This window comes from Camelus dromedarius, chromosome 9 (assembly GCF_036321535.1).
Source record: "Camelus dromedarius isolate mCamDro1 chromosome 9, mCamDro1.pat, whole genome shotgun sequence".
Classification (NCBI taxonomy): Eukaryota; Metazoa; Chordata; class Mammalia; order Artiodactyla; family Camelidae; genus Camelus; species Camelus dromedarius.
The window spans coordinates 1,338,702-1,359,029 of record NC_087444.1 but is presented as its reverse complement, the minus strand read 5'-3'; the positions used below and the strand labels follow the sequence as shown (position 1 = coordinate 1,359,029).

General features: G+C 38.3%; 1 protein-coding gene across 15 annotated transcripts in view; it reads left to right on the top strand.

Moving 5' to 3' along the window:
• Positions 1 to 20,328, top strand: part of ZNF644 (zinc finger protein 644) — a 98,679-nt gene that overhangs the window by 62,123 nt on the left and 16,228 nt on the right. For 11 of the 15 annotated variants that reach the window (XM_031457561.2, XM_031457562.2, XM_064488690.1 and 8 more), the window contains 2 exons: positions 13,909 to 16,943; positions 17,124 to 17,729. The exons of the other annotated variants lie outside the window; for them this stretch is intronic. In XM_031457561.2, coding sequence (XP_031313421.1) covers positions 13,909 to 16,943; positions 17,124 to 17,729 — 3,641 coding nt within the window. The remainder of the gene's footprint in view (positions 1 to 13,908; positions 16,944 to 17,123; positions 17,730 to 20,328) is intronic. 15 annotated transcript variants of the gene reach the window in all.

Below are 20,328 nucleotides of genomic sequence, written 5' to 3'. Positions count from 1 at the left end.
CTCTTTCTGCATCTTCTCTTTTCTATCTGCAAACATTTCCTTTTTTTGAAGAACACCCTTTAGTGTATCTTGCGGTGTAGATTTGTGCCGAGAAATTCTCTCTGTTTGTGTTGTCTGGTCGTGTTCTGTATTTCACCCTCACTTTTGGATGTTAGTGTTTCACTGGTGAGAATTCTGGGTTGGCTGTTCCTCTCTTTTAACTAGGCTGTGACCCCTTTGTGTTCTGGCTTCTCTTGTTTCTGCTGAGAAGTTAGTTGCTAGTCTTGTCGATATCTTCCAGCCAAGAAAACCAGCAAGAACACCTATAGCTGAACACGTTTTTAACTTGTGGCAGTGAAGGGTTTTTCACACTCTAGGGAATACCTTTTTTAAGAGGGTGTTAGAACCTGTTATGGGACCTTGGTTGGGTAATTTTGGAGAGGATCTAAAAAATGGAAGTTTGCTCTGAATTAGATGTTGTCAGAACATGGGCCCATTTATGACTGCCATCTTTTTTAAATTGAGGTGAAATTTATATAATATACAATTCATTTTAAGTGTACAACTCAGTGGTATTTAGTATACTCACGATGTTACACAACCACCAACTAACTCTCTCATCTCAAAGGTGTTTCAACACCCTGTACCGTCAAGTAATCATTTCCTATTCCCCCTTTCCACTATTACCTGGTACCCTTGACCTTCTCTCTTTATAAATTGCCTGTTCTCACCATTCCATATGAAAGGGGTCGTACAGTACGTGACCTTTGTTTGTCTGGCTTCTTTCACGTAGCATATTTTCAAGGTTCGCTCGTGTTGGTGGCGTGTACATGTAGCACATACTCCTTCTGGGGGGGCTGTTATGAGTGGTGATGTCACAGACACGTACAAGTCTCCGTGTGCACGCGAGTTTCCGTTTCACCTGGATATATATCTGGGAGTGGAAGAGCTGAGTCGTGTGGTAATTCTGTGTTGCCTTTTTAAGAACGCCAAACTGTCTTCCTTTTACGTTTTCACTAGCAATATATAAGGGTGTCTGTTTCTCTACGTTCTCATCAACACTTGCTATTTTCCAGGTTTTTTTTTTTAAATAAAGCTATTCTAACAGGTATGAAGTGGTATCTTACTGTGGTTCCCGTTTGCATTTTCTCAACGACCAAGATGGTGGACATGTTTTCATGGCCTTGTCAGCCATTTGTATTTCTTCATTTGAGAAATGTCTATTCAATCCTTTCCCCTTTTTAAAAAATTGGATTTTTTATTTTTTGTTCAGTTAATATATTCTTGATATTAAATCCTTATCAGATATATCTTGATAATGTTTTTTGCCCAAAAGTTTTTTACTTTGTTTTTTCAAGTTTTTTATTTTGATGAAGTTCAAATTACCTGTTTTTTCATTTGTTCGTCATGCTCTTGGTATCAAATTTAAGAATCCATTGCCAAGTCCAAATCATAAGGATTCATCCCTAAGCCTTATCCTAAGAGCGTGGTGGTTTTAGTTCTGATACTTACTCTATTGATCCATTTTGATTTAATTTCTGTGCTTGATATGAGCCACGGTTTCGTCTTCATTCTTTTACATATGATTGTCCAGTCTCCCTAACACCATTTGTTGAAAAGACTGTTCTTCCCCTCATTGAATGGTCTTTGCACCATTGTTTTAAATCAGTTGGCCATAAATGTCTGGGTTTATTTCTGGATTCTCAGATCTATTCCATTGCTCTGTACGTCTGCCCTCATTCCAGCACCACACTGATTACTGTAGCTTTGTAGTAAGGTTTTAAATCATTGTGAGTCCCCCTACTTTATTTCGTTTTCAGTGTTGTTTTTGTTCTCTAGGCCCCTTGTGGTTCCATATGATTTTGAGGATCAGCTTATCTATTTCTATTTAAAAAGGCTATTAGAATTTTGACGGGGATCGCACTGAGTCTGTGGACCACTTTGGGAAATACTGCTGTCTTCGCAGTATTTTGCCTTCTAATCCGTGAGCGTGGGCTGTCTGTCCATTTATTTAGGCTTTAATGTCCTTCAGCAACGCTTTGTAATTGTTCAGTGCACAGGTCTTTCACTTCCTTGGCTGCATTTATTCCTGGGTATTTTGAATGCTTTTGTAAATGCTGGCAGAGAGTAACACAACTGATTGACATATGTTGATCTTATACCTGCGAATGTGCTGAATTTATTTATTGTATTAGCGCTAGTAAACTCTTTGTGTGGAGTCTGTGGGCGTTTCTGTACAGAAATGCCTCGTTTTACCGTGCTTACAGGCACTGCGTGTTTTTTCAGGTTGAAGGCTGGTGACAACCCTGTGCGGAGCAAGTCTTTTGGCATCAGTTTTCCAGTGACATTTGCTCCCTTGATGTCTCTGTGTTACATTTTGGTAATTCCTAGAATATTTCAAACTTTTTCATTATTCAGTTTGTTGTAAATATAAAGCTTTAATGGATGAGGAGTTGCTTCTTATGGATGAGCAAAATGTTTTGAGATGGAATCTACTCCTGGTGAAGATGCTATGAAGATTCTTGAAATGACAACAAAAGATGTAGAATATTACATAAACTTGGTTGATAAATCAGCAGCAGGGTTTGAGAGGGTTGACTCTAGTTTCAAAAGAAGTTCTACTGTGGGTTAAATGCTATCAAAAAGCATTGTATGCTATAGAGAAATTGTTCGTGAAAGGAAGAGTCAACCTGTGTGGCAAATTTTATTGGTTGTCTTATTTTAAGAAATTGCCACAGCCATCCCAGACTTCAGCAACTACCACTCTGATCAGTCATCAGCCATCCCATCCAGGCAAGACCCTCCACCAGCAAGAAGATTACAACTTGCTGAAGGCTCCGATGATGATTAGTGTTTTTTTAGCAATAAAGTATTTTAATTAAGGTATGTACATTTTTTAGACATACAATACATACAATACGTTAAACAATGTACTTTTTTTTTAGAAATAACTGTTGTATACTACAGTTGACTCTTGAAAAACCAGAGGGTTGTTGGGGTGCCGACTTTCTGCAGTCGAAAATCCAAGTATAACTTAGAGTCAGCCCTCTGTATTTGAGGTTCCTCATCCACAGATTCAACAGCTTCGGATCGTGCAGTACTGTGGTGTGCACTGTGTGGACCTGTGCAGTTCAAACCCCTGTTGCTCAAGGGCCAACTGCACGGTGTAATCATAGCTTTTCTATTCACTGGGAAACCAAACATTTTGCCTTGTCTCTCTCTATTGCAGTATTTTTTTTGCAGTTGTCTGAAACTGAACCCACAGTATCTCCGGGGTGTGCCTGCATATAGAATCGTGCCGTCTGCAAATAAGTAGTTTCACTTTTTTCTTTCCAGCTGGATGCCTTCTGTTTATTTTACTTGCATAACTGCTGTGCTTGGAACTTTCCGTACAATGTTAAACAGCAGTGGTAAAAGCAGGCAGCCTTGGATTAGGGGGAAGTTTTGTCTTTTACTATTGGTGAGTATGATGTTAGCCGTGGGCGCTTCATGGATGCCTTGTATCACGTTAAGGAAATTCCTTCTAATCCTGAGTGCTTTAAATCGTGAAACAGTGCTGGATCTTGTCAAGTTTCTGCATCTGTTGAGATTACTGTGTAGTTTTTCCCCTTTGTCCTATTGATATGATGTATTACATTGATTGCTTTTCTTAAATTGAACCATCTTGATAAATGTTATGGAGAAAAAAAGGGTAAACTGGTGTGTGTTTGAGAATGTCAGCAATGGGGAGAAGGTGAGTGAGTTTTGGATGTAATTTTAACCAGCGTCATCCGGGTAGGCATTACTCAAAAGAAAGTAGTTGAGCAAAAGCAAATGAGATGAGGGGGTTTGCCTTGAGAGTTCCTGGGAGAGACAGCATTCCAGCTCAGGGATAGTCAGTGCTAGGGCTTCATGTGGGAAAGAATGTGTTCAAGGAATAGCTGGAACTGGGTGACTGAGTTGAGGAGAGGAGAAAGAAATGAGTTCAAAGAGTTACTGAGAAGGACCTTTGTAGGACTTTTTATAGGGTATCATAAGGATGTCTTTTTTTTTTGAGGGAAAGACAGGGGGCCATTGAAAGGTTTTGAGAAAATTTCTCCCTCTTAGGTTTTAAAATGATAACTCTGGTTGCAGTGCTGAGAATATATGGTACGTGGGCAAGAGTAGATACACGGAGACCAGATGAGGAAGCTGTTGAAATAATACAGGGAGAGACAGTAGTGGGCCTGGGTATGGCAGGAGTGAGAGGCAAGTGCCTTCTAGATGTCATCTGAAGACGATGGCAGTAGGATTTCCTGATGGTTTGGTTTGGATATGAAGCGTGAATAAAAGAGGACAAGGAAGATAAGAAAAAGGAGTAGAAGGTTACACCAGACTATTGCATTGCTCACTGAAGAGGGAGAGAGTGGGAAGGGTGGAGGAGATTGCAACAAGTGCATTTGCTTATGTAAGTTTTTCCCCATTAATTTGATTTTTTAAAACCTTAGTTTAATGGCCCTACTGATGATGAATTGTGTATTCTTGTTCCTTTGCAGATAGGCTTGCTTTGTTTTGTTTTCTGGAATTAAGTAGAATTCTTCCTTTCATTCTTAGAGTTCTGAAAATTCCTCAAGAGCCATGTCTTTTTCTTCATCCTGCTGCGCAGCCTTGGAGCCCTGTGAGTCTGACAATTGCCATGCTTCTTGAGCTCTGAAATTTTTTTCTGTTGTGTCCTCTTCCTTGTTCCCCTGGTTTCCTCTTCTCTGATTATACTTGCTAAAATGTGTGAGTCTAGACTTAACGTCTCTTACTTCCTCTTACTTTTTTTGTGCTCTTCCCGCTCCCTAGTGAAAGGATCTTCCTACTGCAAGATTTTACTTCAGTTCCCCAGCTGTGTTTGCTCTGCTCCTCTCGTCTATTGAGAGTTGCTTTTGTTTGGTTATTTTTTTAGTAATTTTTCATTTCAGAGTTCTTTGTTAGCCTTCTGCTCAAAGCATATTGTGCTTTATTTGAAACACAACAGCTTCCAGGATCTGAGGATATGAAGTACGTTTACTCCTTGTACTCTTGTAGTGATTAACCTTGTAATTTAAGCAGACGTTTAAGTGTGTGTTTCAGTCACAGTGAATACTAGTGAGTATTCTCAGCCTCATTGCTGTAAAGGCCCACTCAGCAGGCTGTGTTTAGCCATTTTCAGGTCCCTTCCCACACTCAGCCTTTGGGTGGGAAGGTTTCCTGAAGGGGGAGGGCAGTGGTAACGTCGTGCACTGCACCCTCAGCCTGAGTGCTATGTCGTTTGTCTCCGCACAGGACTGCGTAGGCAACGTAATTTGAACCCCGAGCTTTGAAGTTACTGCTCCACTGACGTCGCACTTAGTCTCAACGGGAAGTCTGATGCTGTTCTGATTCCCATTCTTTTGTATGAAGCCTGTTTTTAGTTTTTGTTTTATTTGAGATTGTCATCTCCCTTCTTCCCAGAGCCCTTGTCTCTGGCTTTTCTGGTTTATGGTTCTATTTGCCCTGGCATGTCTCTCTCTTCTAGTCCGTCCGTTTTCATCTCATTGGCATCGTGTAAGAGAGGAAAGATAAATTCATGTCCTTGATAGAGCCTAAGGAATCAGAAACTCTTGGATCCTGAGTGGCCATGCTGTTTTCCTTGGAACACCGGGGTACTGAATGTGGCTTCCCTGAAGCCCTGCTCTGTCCCCGCAGGAGAGGTACCGCTCTCGTCCCAGCACCTCTTAAGAGACGTGTCCCCCCAGGGCTCTTTAGCATCTGCTCACTCCCCTTGTTTATTACACCCTGGGGGTGGTGTGACGTCCCAGACGCTCCTTCCAGGATACATTTCTGCTTGTGCGGGTCTCCTTCACCACTAAGAGCAGTGCACAGATCCAGTGTCGTCGTTGGATAAATGAGGCAAGGGTCATGGGGAAAACGCTGAGTGAGCGCTTGCTGAACATCAGGCCCTTTGCCCCATGTTTTACGTACATTGTCTTAATCCTCACAATCTCATAAGTAGTTTTTACTCTTATTTTGTTGATGAAGCAACTTGAAGGGAAGTGGAGTATCTGCACTAAGCTGGAAGCTGTGGAGCTGATTCTCAAACCCAGGCATGTCTGCTTCTGAGAGTGAGTTTTTGACACTGCACTATAAAATTTAGCTAAAGCCCTCTCTTTCCTGCGAGGACTTTCTTGCCGCGGTCTTCTGTAGGACCTTCCGCTCCTTCTGAGCTGGAGTGTGTAGCCCACACTGTTCACTGGGGACGGGATGCGTTGCTCACTGACAGCAGGCTTTGTACGTGCGCATCCTGTGTGGCCTTCCTCAGACCGCGGTACAATTTGTTTTAAAGCTACCAGCAATACTCGGGTTTAAATATGCATTAGTCATCGTTCATAGAACGGGGGTGTACTATTGATAACATTTTGGTTTTATTGGCTGGATAGGTTGGAAGTCATGCATTTTCTGTCTCCCGTGGTTCAGAATTGCTGCTCTTGCCCCTACCATCAGTCTCTTCATATTGAGTAAACCTGAAGGAAATTCTTTTAAATCACAGTTGTTTGAAAAGAGCTCTACATTTAATTATTAAATAAGTACTTGCATTTTCTGAATATAATGTAGTGTTTTCTATAACATTTTGATGAAATTTTTAAATTAAATTCACAGTTATAAATGGTTTTATAATTAAAACTTCAGAATTGAACATGTAATGTGTAAAATTTATTAGCAGGTCAAATGTAAAATCAGAAGAAAAGCAGTGGCTGGTTTATAATTTGCCATCGAAAAAATATGTTTTTTTTTAAGACAGTGATATGAGAGAGGTGCATACTTTGTTTTAAGGAAAGCAAATTTCTTCATACATTCTTCAAATATATTCTTCAAAATATATTTGAATTTTGTAATTGTTAATGTCAGTAAGAGAGTTCATGTTTAATAAAAATACTACTTTATAGAAAGTAAAACTTCTAGTTCTGTTTCATTTTTCTAGTTCTCAGTGAAGGTGTCACTTTCCGATCTAAATGTACATAAATTTTGAATTTACTTACCACAGTTTAAATGTGTATAATATATATGAGAGTTTAAATACCTATTATAGAAGTACATTTTTTTTTTATGATCTGAACCCCTCCTTCAGTAAAATTAAATTGTAATCCCGGCAAATAACGTTCATGTTTACTTCCCATTAGACTATAAGCAATTTTGTGTTTCCTAAATATGGTTAATATGTGATTAGCAGATGAATTAATGGAACTTTTATAATAAGAGTTTTACTTTAACCATTAAAATCTACAAAAGTTTTTTTTAATACATACAATTGACTGTGTGAAGCTTTGAATTTGAAAGAGTTGGCAAAATTGTTTGAGTATTACAAGGAAACTAGCATAACATTTCTTAAGTTCCAGGCAGTATATCAAGGCACAAATTATCTCTTTGACTGTTGTAAGGAATTCTTTCAAAGCCACACTTGTTTGCATTTGCAGTCCTGCCCCTGACTTTCATGTGGTTACTGTAATGGAGCTTGATCCTGTGGAATCATTCATGGTTGGGGCAGAAGTTTCATCAGCAGCACCTAGAACACTCTTACTTTTTGAGTTGTTGAATAAATTCCCAGCTTCTCCTGAGTAACCAGTAGGCAAGTCAACATCTGACATTGATGGTGCTAATTCTGTACTTCAAGGTTTTCTTCCTCACATTTCCTTATCTCTTGCTGATTGTTGTCAAGTGCATAGGCACAGTGATTTTTTAATGCTGAAATTCTCTTTGCCCTTAAGAATTATTTCTTCTCTGAAGCAGTTCATTCCATATGCATATATAATATTTATCTTACCACTTTGGGTATTTTTTTGTTATCTCTATTTTCACTTCTAATATAATTACATGTTTCATCTTCCTAGGACTTCTAACATGCTTATTTTGCACTTATTAAACATGGTGGGTTAATGAAATATCTTAAGAACCAAGAGCAAAGTCATAGACTGAAGAACCCCAAAAGACCCAAAGTAAAGTAAAAATTTGTGGCAGTTTAAAACTCTGTTGGTAGAGGGCACAGTTGACACACTGCCTCTGCAGTGTGCAATTGACACATTTTGGACTTGTGTTAATTTATACTAATGTCAGAAATTTGATTGGTTTGTAAGTCATCTGAAGGAATTTATCACGCATTTAAATTTTTTAAAAAGACGTGAATTGTTCTTGTTGGAACCGTGTACATGTTTGTCATTTACCCTATCAAAATTGAGATGATCATTTGTCTTGTTCTGACTGTGTGAAAGCACAACACAGCAGTCACTCCATGTTGCATATGACGTAGGGCTCTCCTTTGGTTGCATCTGCAGTTCATTGCTTTGCCTCTTCCAGTTGGAAAATTCTTCACTAGGAAATTAGCCTTTGATTAGTGAATGTCCATTTGCTTTTCTGCTATTGTTGCTTCTCATTATTAAATAATTTTGCCAGGTTGTTAAAGTTATGCCTTTGTAGGCCACCTTCTTTTTTCCTCTTTGCCTTACCTGCTGCTTGGGTTTACCATACAGCAGCTTCTTGAGATGTGTCAAACTCTGTTTAGTACTTAACATACTTTGCAATAAGAATCACTTTGTATTATTAGGTATTTATGATCTAGTACCTAACTGTTTGTAACGTCTATTAAGTAATGAGGATGATACATGGCATCGGGAACACAGCTATTCAACAAGTTCAGTGTAATTTGGACACAGCTACTAAAATCATACCTGGATCATTAGTGTTTCATGGCAGTGCCACATGCTGCCGGCTAGAAAGCAATACGTGCCCAGTGTTGTTTTTTTTTTTTTTCTACTCATTATGTATGTATTTTCTAGATATCAGTCTCAGTGACAGTTTTATCTTTGGTGTTGCCAGTAGGAAAAAGACCTCTTTGTACATAGAGTTTTTGTGTTGCAAACCGCTCTATGGCCTCAGTGTGGTAAGTCATTTAGTGCTGTATTTCATTGCTCAAGAATCGGGTTATCAACATATTACAAGTTAACTAAAGGATTATTTCCGGTAGTTTTGAATTTAGGGAATATTTTTAAAGTTCAATAGTATCAATTTAACTTCTGTTTTTAGCTCAGTATTTCAAATAATGTCAAATGTTAGTAATACACTAACCAAACTTTAAGCGTATTATATAGTACGTATGAGAAAGGACCCTAGAAATCATCTTATCTCATCTCCAGTGCGACATTCCCTCCCGCAGTGTCCCTGACCAGCAGTCCAGCCTGCCGAGCCGCTCAGCTCACTCTTGTGTAAGACAACCTTGTGCGATGCTGAATGGTTCCTGTTTCTAGTTTTTCTTAACCTTGAGGTGAAATCCACATCTGTATGATTCAGACACATTGATTAGACATTTGAAGATTGTTCATTCTATTGGCTAATTGTTAGGCTAAACATAACAGGTTTTCTCTTCATTTCATTTTGTGATGTGCTGGATACCCTTCTGAACGTTCAGCATTTCGTTTAGTGTTTTTTCTCAGTGCGCTGTCTCGGCGTCAGGGCGCTGCCTGGATGACTTGGTTATACGTGGTGTGCTCTGTCCTCACTTGCATTGTGCGCTGGGGGGACTTAGGTACATGTGTTGTGTACAGTGTATATATAGACTTAAATACTGAAGTAATTTTAGATGTAGTATTTCAGTTAATTAAGATTTGTTTTGCAATTAGAATGACAATTGTGAATGATTTTCTCTTCTTGACCCAACCTCATATATGACTAACTGAAGTTGTCATGTGTTCTCAAGGATAATTTAAATGAACATGGGGTTTGTGAAAATCTGACAGATCCTAACTATAACTCTGCTAGTGGGCAACATTATAATTTATTTATAGCTATGTAATATAGTTATTAATGAACTAATGCATAATGAGGGCAAATTGTACTATATTTTTGTGTGAAATTATACTACATGACAAAGGTTGGCATTATGTAATAAGTACCCACAAAATATTAACCTACTTGCAATAAATACAATTAATAATGTACATAAAAGAATGAAATTAAGCTAATTTTCTATGAAAAAAAGAATTATTCATGAACCGAAAGTGGACAGCATAGATTTGATGACAGGAAGGTTGTATCTAATCTGAATTACTGAGTGACCCAGGAAGCTTGCTCAGAGGGATTACAGAATAATTATGTTAATATGCAATTATCACCTCATTTCTTCTGTAGTAACCCCAAGATGTAGTGTAGTGAGGGTGTTATAGCAAGTGCTGATAGTTTGCAAAAATACTGATGTTTGAGATTTCTGAGACAATAAGTCTAGCTTGAGGCACATACGTGATGATCTGCCATCTTGAAGACAGATCTGACCTCTGCACTTTTTTTAGTGCTCACGGGATATAACTGCAGGCAGTCATAGCTGTGGAGCTCATTATGATCTTCTAGAAACTGAAATATGTTTTATGTAGATTTAAAACTCCATTTGCAGCTTTTTGCGAAGTGTGTGAATGTTTTTAAAGGACATCTAAAAAATCAGTTAAAGGAAAAATTTTATGGTTATATGATTCATGGAGGAGGACATAGTAATAGTGTTTAAATATTTAGTGAAAAGATCCTAACTGATGCAGCAATTTCATTGAAATTTAGAGAGGCCAAACAATATAACATTAGTTTGTTTATTTTATTTTTTTAAACTTAATGAATACTGTCTACTTTCATATATGTCCCCTACTTTGTTATATTAACATAGACTGGTATTAATGACTGTTTCATGTGTTTTGCTATATAAAGACAGTTGAAAAAACTATCTGAGACAGTGTGAAATTAGCTTATAGGTCAAATGTTTTCATGCCTGGATGCCACACAGGCATCTGTGAACAGAAGGAGATAATTTTTGGTGTCAAAATTCTGGATCCATTATTCAGTGCAACGGATTTTGGTGATCCATTGTTCTATGTTGTATCCCAGTGCAGGAGCGGTGAGTCTTGAATACTGTTAAGAAAAAATGTATCTTGAACATTTTTCATTTAAAATATCTTCTGAAAATTAAACCAGAAAATTTTTCCTTTCTTGCTAAAATACCAGCTTACTGGTTCAAGTTCTTATAGCATATTTTTTTAACTGATACAGTAGATTTTTAATATTAATGTGCTAATAAGAAATTTTTTCTGAAAAAAATTAACTTCTCTATTTATGATTAGAGATAATCAAATTGGAAGCAAGTAAGGCATTTTTCATTATGTAGGTGCAAAGAACTTCAATTGTTAAAGACCTAATTTTATATTTTAACAGTATTTGATTTGATCTTTCATTTTTCTTCTTAGTACATGTGTTTTGTATATTAAAAAAATCTGTTATACACATATATTCTTTCTTATGTTTTGGGGCAAAATACTTTAATATCTTCAAAATTTCAACTCACGGTAGGCTCTTATAAAGCCATTCTGGTAATATGGATGCAATCTCCAAGCCGACGTGATGTTCCCATAGTTTGTCACCCTGCTGTTCAGGGAGTACCAATGAAGTTGCTTTAAATGGAAAGCGTCTGTTCCATCTCTGAACCTCTAACACCAGAACAGATGGGTGGAACATGGAACATGGAAGGTTTTACCTCTGAGGTGGTAACAGTGAAGCCACTCATTAACACTGAATTTACCACTTCGTTAGCAACGCTGCTTCCTGTTGAGAAAAGCTAATATAGGCTTTCAGATTGACTGAGCATATATTTGTCTACCTCAGTGATTATAAAAAAGAGGAATAGGAAGTAAATGTCTTTCAGGCTAGTTTTAAAAAAAATTCTATCATCCACTTCAGATTTGTGAGATTGTTCCTATCTGGGCATTTTACTTTTTCTAGCTAACGTAATGGAAATGCCAAGAATGGGTGATGGTATAGCACTGAGCTTTGCTTTCCATCTCACTGACATTTGCACACGCTTTCCTAGCTCACGTTTATGTGCTGCCCCTTTTTAACTGGTGTGTATGTGATGCAGAGACCCCTGCTGGGTGCTGCATTAGCACCATTTTGGAGTGATATCATTGAATATGATCTTATTTGAAGTCTGTTTTTATTACCGTGGAAATTTGCCAATCTCACAGCAGAACTCTAAGACCTCGTACGAGGGGCAGAAAAAATGATTATTGGTATAAACAATAATGCCAAAGAAAGATATTTGTAATATTTATTGTATTAAAGAACACATCTTGAGGAGAGAGTATGGTCATATTTATAGGCGCTGCTGTAAGTTGTGAAATAAGAAGAAAGCAATTAGAAACAATTCTTTTATTCTTGAACTAGATTTAACGTTTTACAAAGCATGTAATTGGTCCCATAAAAGATATTGGAAATAATGAACTTTATTGAAAATGTTTTAATTTGTAGATAGCAATTGTAAGTTCCTGCTCTCCTACGTTAGTATTACTCATTGTACAAATTAAAAATACTATAAAAGAAAAATGGAAGACTTTATTCTTTATCTGAGAACAGGAACCTAGTCTGAATTCCTGCTACTAGACAGTGCCTGGCACACAGTAAGCAGTCAGTAAATATTTGGAGAACAAACTGTACTTAATACTATGTGCAAGAAAAAGAAATAAGGAACTTTATGCCAGTACGTCAGATAATTAAATACCTGGGGTTGCCAAATAGCGGTTCTTTGAATTGTACTTGAGGGTTGTTGGGTATTTTGAAGGCCTTGCTACAACTGCTGAGTCCAGAAGTCAGAACTGTGATGGAATTTGCATTACTTGAATGGACTGTCCACATTTCATAGAAAGAAAAGTGTTTTTCTTCTTATACTTTAGGAACTTTTAATTTTGTAATTGTGCTTTTATTCATTCACTGTGTTAGTCCTTTATTCAACAAAAATTGCTGAGTGTCTATGCCAAAGCATTGTACTAGGTTCTAGAGACAGGAAGGCGACTGTGTCCCTGCCCTCAAAGAGCTTACATTCTTCCAAGAAGATAGGTAGTTCCTGTGTAGTGTGGCCATTTTCAAGAGCAGAGCAAGGGCAGGGCACAAAGAAGCTCTTCCTATTAGAGGCGGTAATTACAGCCATGGTGCGTATGTCCTCCAAGTTTTCAGAAACCTCCTTTGAAAATACTCTGCTGTCTTCTCGTAATGGTTAAATATGTTACCACATTGCCTAGAAAAATACAATGTGTATTTTATATGAGGTAAAGTAAAAGCTTAACATATTTTTGATGTTTCGGAGTAAAAATTTTTAGATCATTGCAGTAGACTGTCAGGTCATAGATGAGGTAACTGCCTGTAGGGAGTGCCTGGAACTGGGGGACTTGGGTTATGAAAGTTTGAAGAAACAAAACTTCATTAATTTTAACTTTACTAATTTAGAATGAAGGATAATTTGCATAAGGAGTGAATAAAACCCGGTGAGTAAAAAACATCTTTTAAATTAGTAGAAATTTTAGGAGAATGAAACACTAAGAGCAAAGCAGTCTTATTTTAAATAAGAAATACCGTTTCACACGTCGCCCACTGATGTTGCTAGCACGCGTGTACATTCAAGTAAGCGGCTTTCCCGGCAGTGTTCTGGTACCTTCCTCTGAGAAGGGACTTATTATACATGATAGAACTTTTACTTTCTACAGTGTTTAACAGCTTACATTATTCTCTAGTATAGAATGTCCCTAATAAATCTACTTAAGTGAGATAATTTTTTATCAGCAATCTGTGTATGAGATTTTAAAATTTTTTTCAGTCTGTAGCATACTCATTTATATTATGTGCCTGTGTGTTTGTGTTTATGCTGCTTTTCCCTAGACATTTTGTATATGTGTAGTGTTGGATTGCTGTTGCCTAGCAAAAGGAAAAATTAACCTCTGCAACACTTTTGAAGTCTTTTGACTTTCTGAAGTGTTTTTCGTTCTTGAAAAATTATTAGGATCTTAATATAAAGAGTAGAATTAAGCTAATAAAAATGTGTACTTTCAACTCTCCATTCTTTCTAATAATATTTTCTCATTCATGCAAAACTAAATTTTTTTTTCCATTTTCTAGACTAAATGTGTTAAATGGGCTTGCCAACAATATGGATGATTTGAAGATAAACACCGATATTTCTGGTGCTAAAGAAGAACTCCTAAATGACAACAGTTTTATCTCAGACAAAGAGAGTGGAGTTCATAAACCAAAAGATTGTCAAATACCATTTCAGAAAAACAATACATTCACTCTGCCTGAAGAACTGTCAGAGGACAAATCTGAAAAAGCCTTAAGTGGAGGCCAGTCTGCCCTGTTTGTACACGCTGGTGCTCCCACTGTCTCTAGTGAAGACTTTCTCTTGCCTAAAGGAGCTGCTGTTAATGGACCAGTTTCACACTCCTCGTCTAAGACTTCCAATATGAATAAAGGCAGTGTTTCATTAACCACTGGACAGCCTGTGGATCAGCCAACAACGGAATCTTGTTCAGCTTTGAAGGTGGCAGCGGATCTTCAGCTGTCCACACCACAGAAGGCAAATCAACACCAAGTTTTATTTTTGTTATCAGATGTAGCACATGCTAAGAATCCAGCCCATTCCATTAAAAAACTACCTACCTCTGCTTCAGTTGGTTGTGACATTCAGAATTCAGTAGGGAGTAGTATAAAGTCAGGCAGCACTTTAATAAACCAAGTGGAGGTGGACGAGGATAGTGACGATGTGTTGGTGAAAGATGACTGTGTCAGTGCATTAACAGGAACTTGCTCAGGTACAGATGAGTTTAGGTCAGAAAATGATGCCAACTGGGATCCCCAAAAAGAGTTCATTCAGTTTCTTATGACTAATGAAGATACAGTAGACAAAGCTCCAGCTCACTCTAAAGTAGGTCTAGAAAAAAAGAGAAAACGAAAAATGGATGTAAGCAAGATAACTCGTTACGCTGAGGATCGCTTTAGTGACTCCAGTTGTGCGCCCAATAAATCAGAAATGCTAGAAGCAGACTTTATGGAGCAGAATGAAGGAGTGCAAGCAGCAGGCTCACAGGAATGCGCATTATCAGAAGTGAAGCCTGAATCAACTGAGGAAGACTTGGAGTCTGTGGGTGCTTTTCAGCATCTCATTTATAACCCAGATACGTGTGGAGAAGACAGCTCCCCTGTTCACACTAGCACTTTCCTTGCAAATACCTTGAAAAAGAAATGTGAAGAAAGTGATTCCGAGTCACCTGCTGCCTTCAGCACTGAAGAGCCGTCGTTCTACCCCTGTACGAAGTGCAATGTGAATTTCAGGGAGAAGAAGCACCTCCACAGGCACATGATGTATCACTTAGATGGCAACAGTCACTTTCGCCATCTCAACGTCCCAAGGCCATACGCTTGTCGAGAGTGTGGACGGACGTTTCGGGATCGTAACTCACTGCTAAAGCATATGATTATTCACCAAGAAAGAAGACAGAAATTAATGGAGGAAATTCGTGAGTTGAAAGAACTTCAGGATGAAGGGAGAAGTGCACGGCTGCAGTGCCCTCAGTGTGTGTTTGGTACCAACTGCCCTAAAACGTTTGTGCAGCATGCTAAGACTCATGAAAAAGACAAAAGGTACTACTGCTGTGAGGAGTGCAACTTCATGGCCGTGACAGAAAATGAGTTGGAATGCCATCGAGGAATTGCCCACGGGGCAGTGGTAAAATGCCCTATCGTCAGTTCTGACGTGGCGCAGAGAAAAACGCAAAAAAAGACTTTCATGAAAGATCCTGTTACTGGATCATCCAAAAAGTCAGCTACTTACATATGTAAGATGTGTCCTTTCACTGCTTCAGCCAGGAGTATTTTAAAAAAACACACGGAGTACTTGCATTCGTCATCATGTGTTGACTCATTTGGCAGCCCTCTGGGACTTGATAAAAGAAAAAGTGACATCCTCGAAGAACCTATAGATATCGACAGTCCTAAACCATTAGCTAAACAACAGTCAGCAACATTTCCAAAGAACTCTGCTTTAAAACAAGATGTGAAGCGAACATTTGGATCATCCCCACAATCCAGTAATTTTTCAAAATTCCATAAGCGGCCACACAGGATACAGAAGGCTCGAAAGAGCATCGCTCAGCCAGGGGTCGGTGTGGGCGCTCAGAGAAACTCTCCCCCCGAGGCTGTTACGGCTAAAAGCAGCGCTGACCAAAAACCCAAGTATTTCCATCCAGCAGCAAAAGACAAATCTAATGCCAAGGCAAACAGCAACTATTTATACAGACATAAATATGAGAACTACAGGATGATCAAAAAATCAGGTGAATCATATCCTCTACATTTCAAAAAAGAAGCTACTTCATTGAATTCTCTGCATCTGTTTTCATCATCAAGTAATTCTCACAACAATAGTTTTATTTCAGACCCTCACAACTCTGACACCAAAAGGCCAGAAAGCTTCAAAGACCACAGGCGTGTAGCTGTAAAGAGAGTAGTTAAGGAATCCAAGAAGGAAAGTTCTGTTGGAGGAGAAGACTTGGACAGCTATCCAGATTTCTTGCATAAAATGACCGTTGTTGTTTTGCAGAAACTCAATTCTGCTGAAAAGAAAGATAGCTACGAAACAGAAGACGAAAGTTCCTGGGACAACGTTGAGCTGGGCGACTACGCTACCCAGACTGTGGAGGATGACTCCTACAGTGGCATTAATCAGGAGCATGTGAACCTGTTCCCGCTGTTTAAAAGCAAGGTGGAAGGCCGAGAGCCTGGAGAAAGTACTGCCCTTAGTTATGATCAGAACGATGGCTTTTATTTTGAATATTACGAAGATGCTGGAACTAATAGCTTTCTGCATGAGATACATGATCCTCAGCATTTAGAAAATGCAGAAACTTCATTGTCAAAACACAGTTCTGTTTTTCATTGGACTGATCTGTCTCTTGAGAAGAAATCATGTCCTTACTGCCCAGCAACATTTGAAACAGGTGTTGGGCTGTCAAATCATGTCCGGGGACATCTCCACAGAGCAGGGCTGAGCTACGAAGCCCGCCATGTTGTTTCACCTGAACAAATAGCCACAAGTGACAAAATGCAGCATTTCAAAAGAACTGGGACAGGAACACCTGTTAAGCGAGTTAGAAAAGGTAAGTTTTCATGTGGATCATTCGGGCTAATATGTCTGTGTTTGAATTCAAAGGACTTGAAGGTTTTGCTCACATTTGGTCTTTGTTAGAATCACATAATTTTATATTTTAGAGTTGATTTGTTTTAAGGTGACCAGTTTATAAAAAATTCTGATAATACTCTTAAAAACTTCTTTTTAGCTATAGAGAAGTCCGAAGCCACCTCTGAACACACTTGTCAGCTCTGTGGTGGTTGGTTTGATACTAAAATCGGATTATCAAATCATGTTAGAGGCCACCTAAAAAGACTGGGAAAGACCAAATGGGATGCTCACAAGTCTCCAATCTGTGTTCTAAATGAGATGATGCAAAATGAAGAAAAATACGAGAAGATCTTGAAGGCACTGAACAGTCGTCGTATTATTCCTAGACCATTTGTAGCTCAAAAATTCGCATCAAGTGATGACTTTCTGTCTCAAAGTGTTATACCTCTTGAAACATACCGTAATGGCCTAAAGACTGAAGCTTTATCAGTGTCTGCATCAGAGGAAGAAGGGCTGAGTTTCTTAAATGAATACGATGAAACAAAACCAGAACTGCCCAGTGGAAGAAAGAGTCAGTCTCTTACACTGATAGAACTGCTTAAAAATAAAAGGATGGGAGAAGAGCGGAATTCTTCTGTTTCTCCTCAAAAGATCCATAATCAAACTGCAAGAAAGAGATTTGTTCAGAAATGTGTTCTTCCATTAAATGAAGACAGTCCACTGATGTACCAACCACAGAAAATGGACTTCGCTATGCACTCAGGTAAGAGGACGTTTGTGACCATTGGATGTAATTTACACACAATTTAATCACGCTTCCTGTAGTGGGATATGTGTAGAAAATACTTTCTCAGGACCTTTTTCATTTAAGCTGCTTTTTTTGCAGAGCAGAGGTTGGTTATAGTGTTATTTCTGTATAAATCATCAACTGATGTTCCTCAGCACGGAGTTCTCTGTGCCTCGTCTCTTGGTCTCAATGTAAGGTGAGAACTAAAGCAAAAACAAACTGGGGAAAAATAAATAAATAAAGCTGACCTGTAAAGATAAAATGTGCTGTGGCCGGGGGCTGGTTCTTTGGATGGGAGGTTGCATTGTTCAGAAGCAGTGTTACTGACAAGGATGCCATATTTTTTGCCATGCTCCAAAGTGATGCTGTTTGCAAGATTTTAGTTGTTGGTTTTCCTACTGCTTAGGTGAAACGAAACACTCTTTAAACTGAATGGATTGGTATCTATTGTGTGTTGTGATTAACCCAAAGAAACTTCTCCCAGTCCAGTTTCTCATTGTATCGTGGTACAGTTTGGTTTTGGAGAACTGTTGTGAGTACAAAACATTGGTTTGGGCTTTGAGATTTTACTGTGGTGTTCTGATGGGACAGAACAGATGGTTTAGCTTAGTGGTTGTGCACCAGTGGTTTTTCTTTTCAAAGAAATATTTTGTATGTATTGGCAAATGATGCGGCAGGTAAAGTCGCCAAGCTTTGTTTGGTGTTCCGAAGTCTGGTTTATAATTTTAGACTAGAAAAAGGTTGTGTCTTTGTAGGTTTCTTTTGGAAGTTAAGAATGTTGAAGATAAATTTAGATGGTCTCATAATTTTAGGCCTTGGTTGAATGTGTCTAAGGTAAAAGGCACTGGTCAGTGGATTAATAATGAGTAAAATCACTGTAATGTAGCTTTGCTTACTTTGGGCGGACATTGGGATATCCCACATATTTGTAATGCAGTTTTGATTTGAGGAAAGATTACCTTGTACTGTCAGTGGTCTGAAAAACAGTTTATCTTGTATCGGCTTCTGGTTAATAGGGCTCTTTCTCTTTTACGAAGAAAGTCTTTCAAGGTGACTTTTTAACATTTTTCAGAGGGACATACAAGGAAGGTATGTTAGCTGTGTTGGCCGAGGTACCCTTCGGAGAGGGAAAGCATATTTGTGGCTACCACAGTAATGCCGAAGAAACCAACTGAAACGTGTTGGGGGCGTGAGGGTTTTCTGAGAAGTTAGGAGTTTATTGTTTCAACTTGTTTTCTTTACCGTGATGACTAAGATGTCAGCTTGTTGATCATTTGTTTAGCACAAAGATTTTAGCAAAAAACTTCGAATCATTAACTTTCATTATTGATTGCGCACTCAGAGTAATGAACATAAAATGCCCTGAATAAAATGTTGTGTCTAACAGCTGTTCAGTGGTGTGTTTTACCACCTTTTCTCCCAGCCTTCATCAGAAAGCCTAATTTAGTATTGAGCCTTTTACGGTTTTGTGGGTAAAACACTTTCATTACCACTTTGTCAACTAGACTTTTTAATTTTTTTTATTGGTAATGTTGTAAACTTTGAAACTTCTCAACGGAACTGTGCTATTCAAATCACAGGATTGTATTTTAGGTTTAGGAAATGATCTGCGTAACACAGAAATCTGCAAGAAAGTGACAATAGGTGTTAAATCCAGAGGAGCTCGGAGGTTCAAGACATTCTGCTTCTCCCTTTCCAAAGAGCATGGGTTGGCTCTAAACACTAACTCCGAACTACTAATCGTTAACTTAATTCCCCCTCCTTATCTTAAGCTAACTCAATGAACGTTTTTTAAACCATCTTTATTGTGGTGCTTTTCTTCACGCTTTTAGCTAAGAAAATTTCCCTTTCTGAAGTGAGAACTGGATTATAGTTTTCTTTTGAACGATAGGTGTGCCTGTGACGCTTAGAACATGTGTGCATTGCAATACGACGTTTACAAGTGCTGTTAGCCTGTCCAACCACTTACGCGCTTATGCACGAAAGAAGAGTGCTGGACTTTTGACTGGTACAGGTATGTTTGAACAGATAACACAGCAAGTCTGTTTGATACAATATACTTTTTTTTCACACCAGACTGGTGCTAGTTCAGATGATATTTATGGCTTTCTTTTGTAAGCAGCAGTTGAGTTGGAAAACACACTAAATTTCAGCAACTTGTAAACTGTTGGATATAATTTTAAGCAAGTTACTCGTTTTCATTTGGCTCTTATTGACCTGATTTGGGGGAAAAGGTAACCCAATAGAGATGTGGAGCTTTTGAGTCTACTTTATTCCAGTTGATTTTTAAATTATACTGTTCTTGATTTTTAAATTTATTTTTGTTAGTAGATTCTAGTAAGACACCTCTCTTCAGTGAAAAAGATGGTAGTTCTAGCTTGGGAAAATGCTTTATTAGAAAAGGAAATTATATAGAAAACCAAGCAAACTAATGTCTTCATTAGTCTATGGATCAACTCTTTGAGGGGGCAGACCTTAAAAGTGGCTCATGATGACAACTGAATAGATTTTTCTTTCAATGCCCCTGAACTATATTTAAGATGAATGAATACAGCCGTGCATGTAAGTGTTAGCA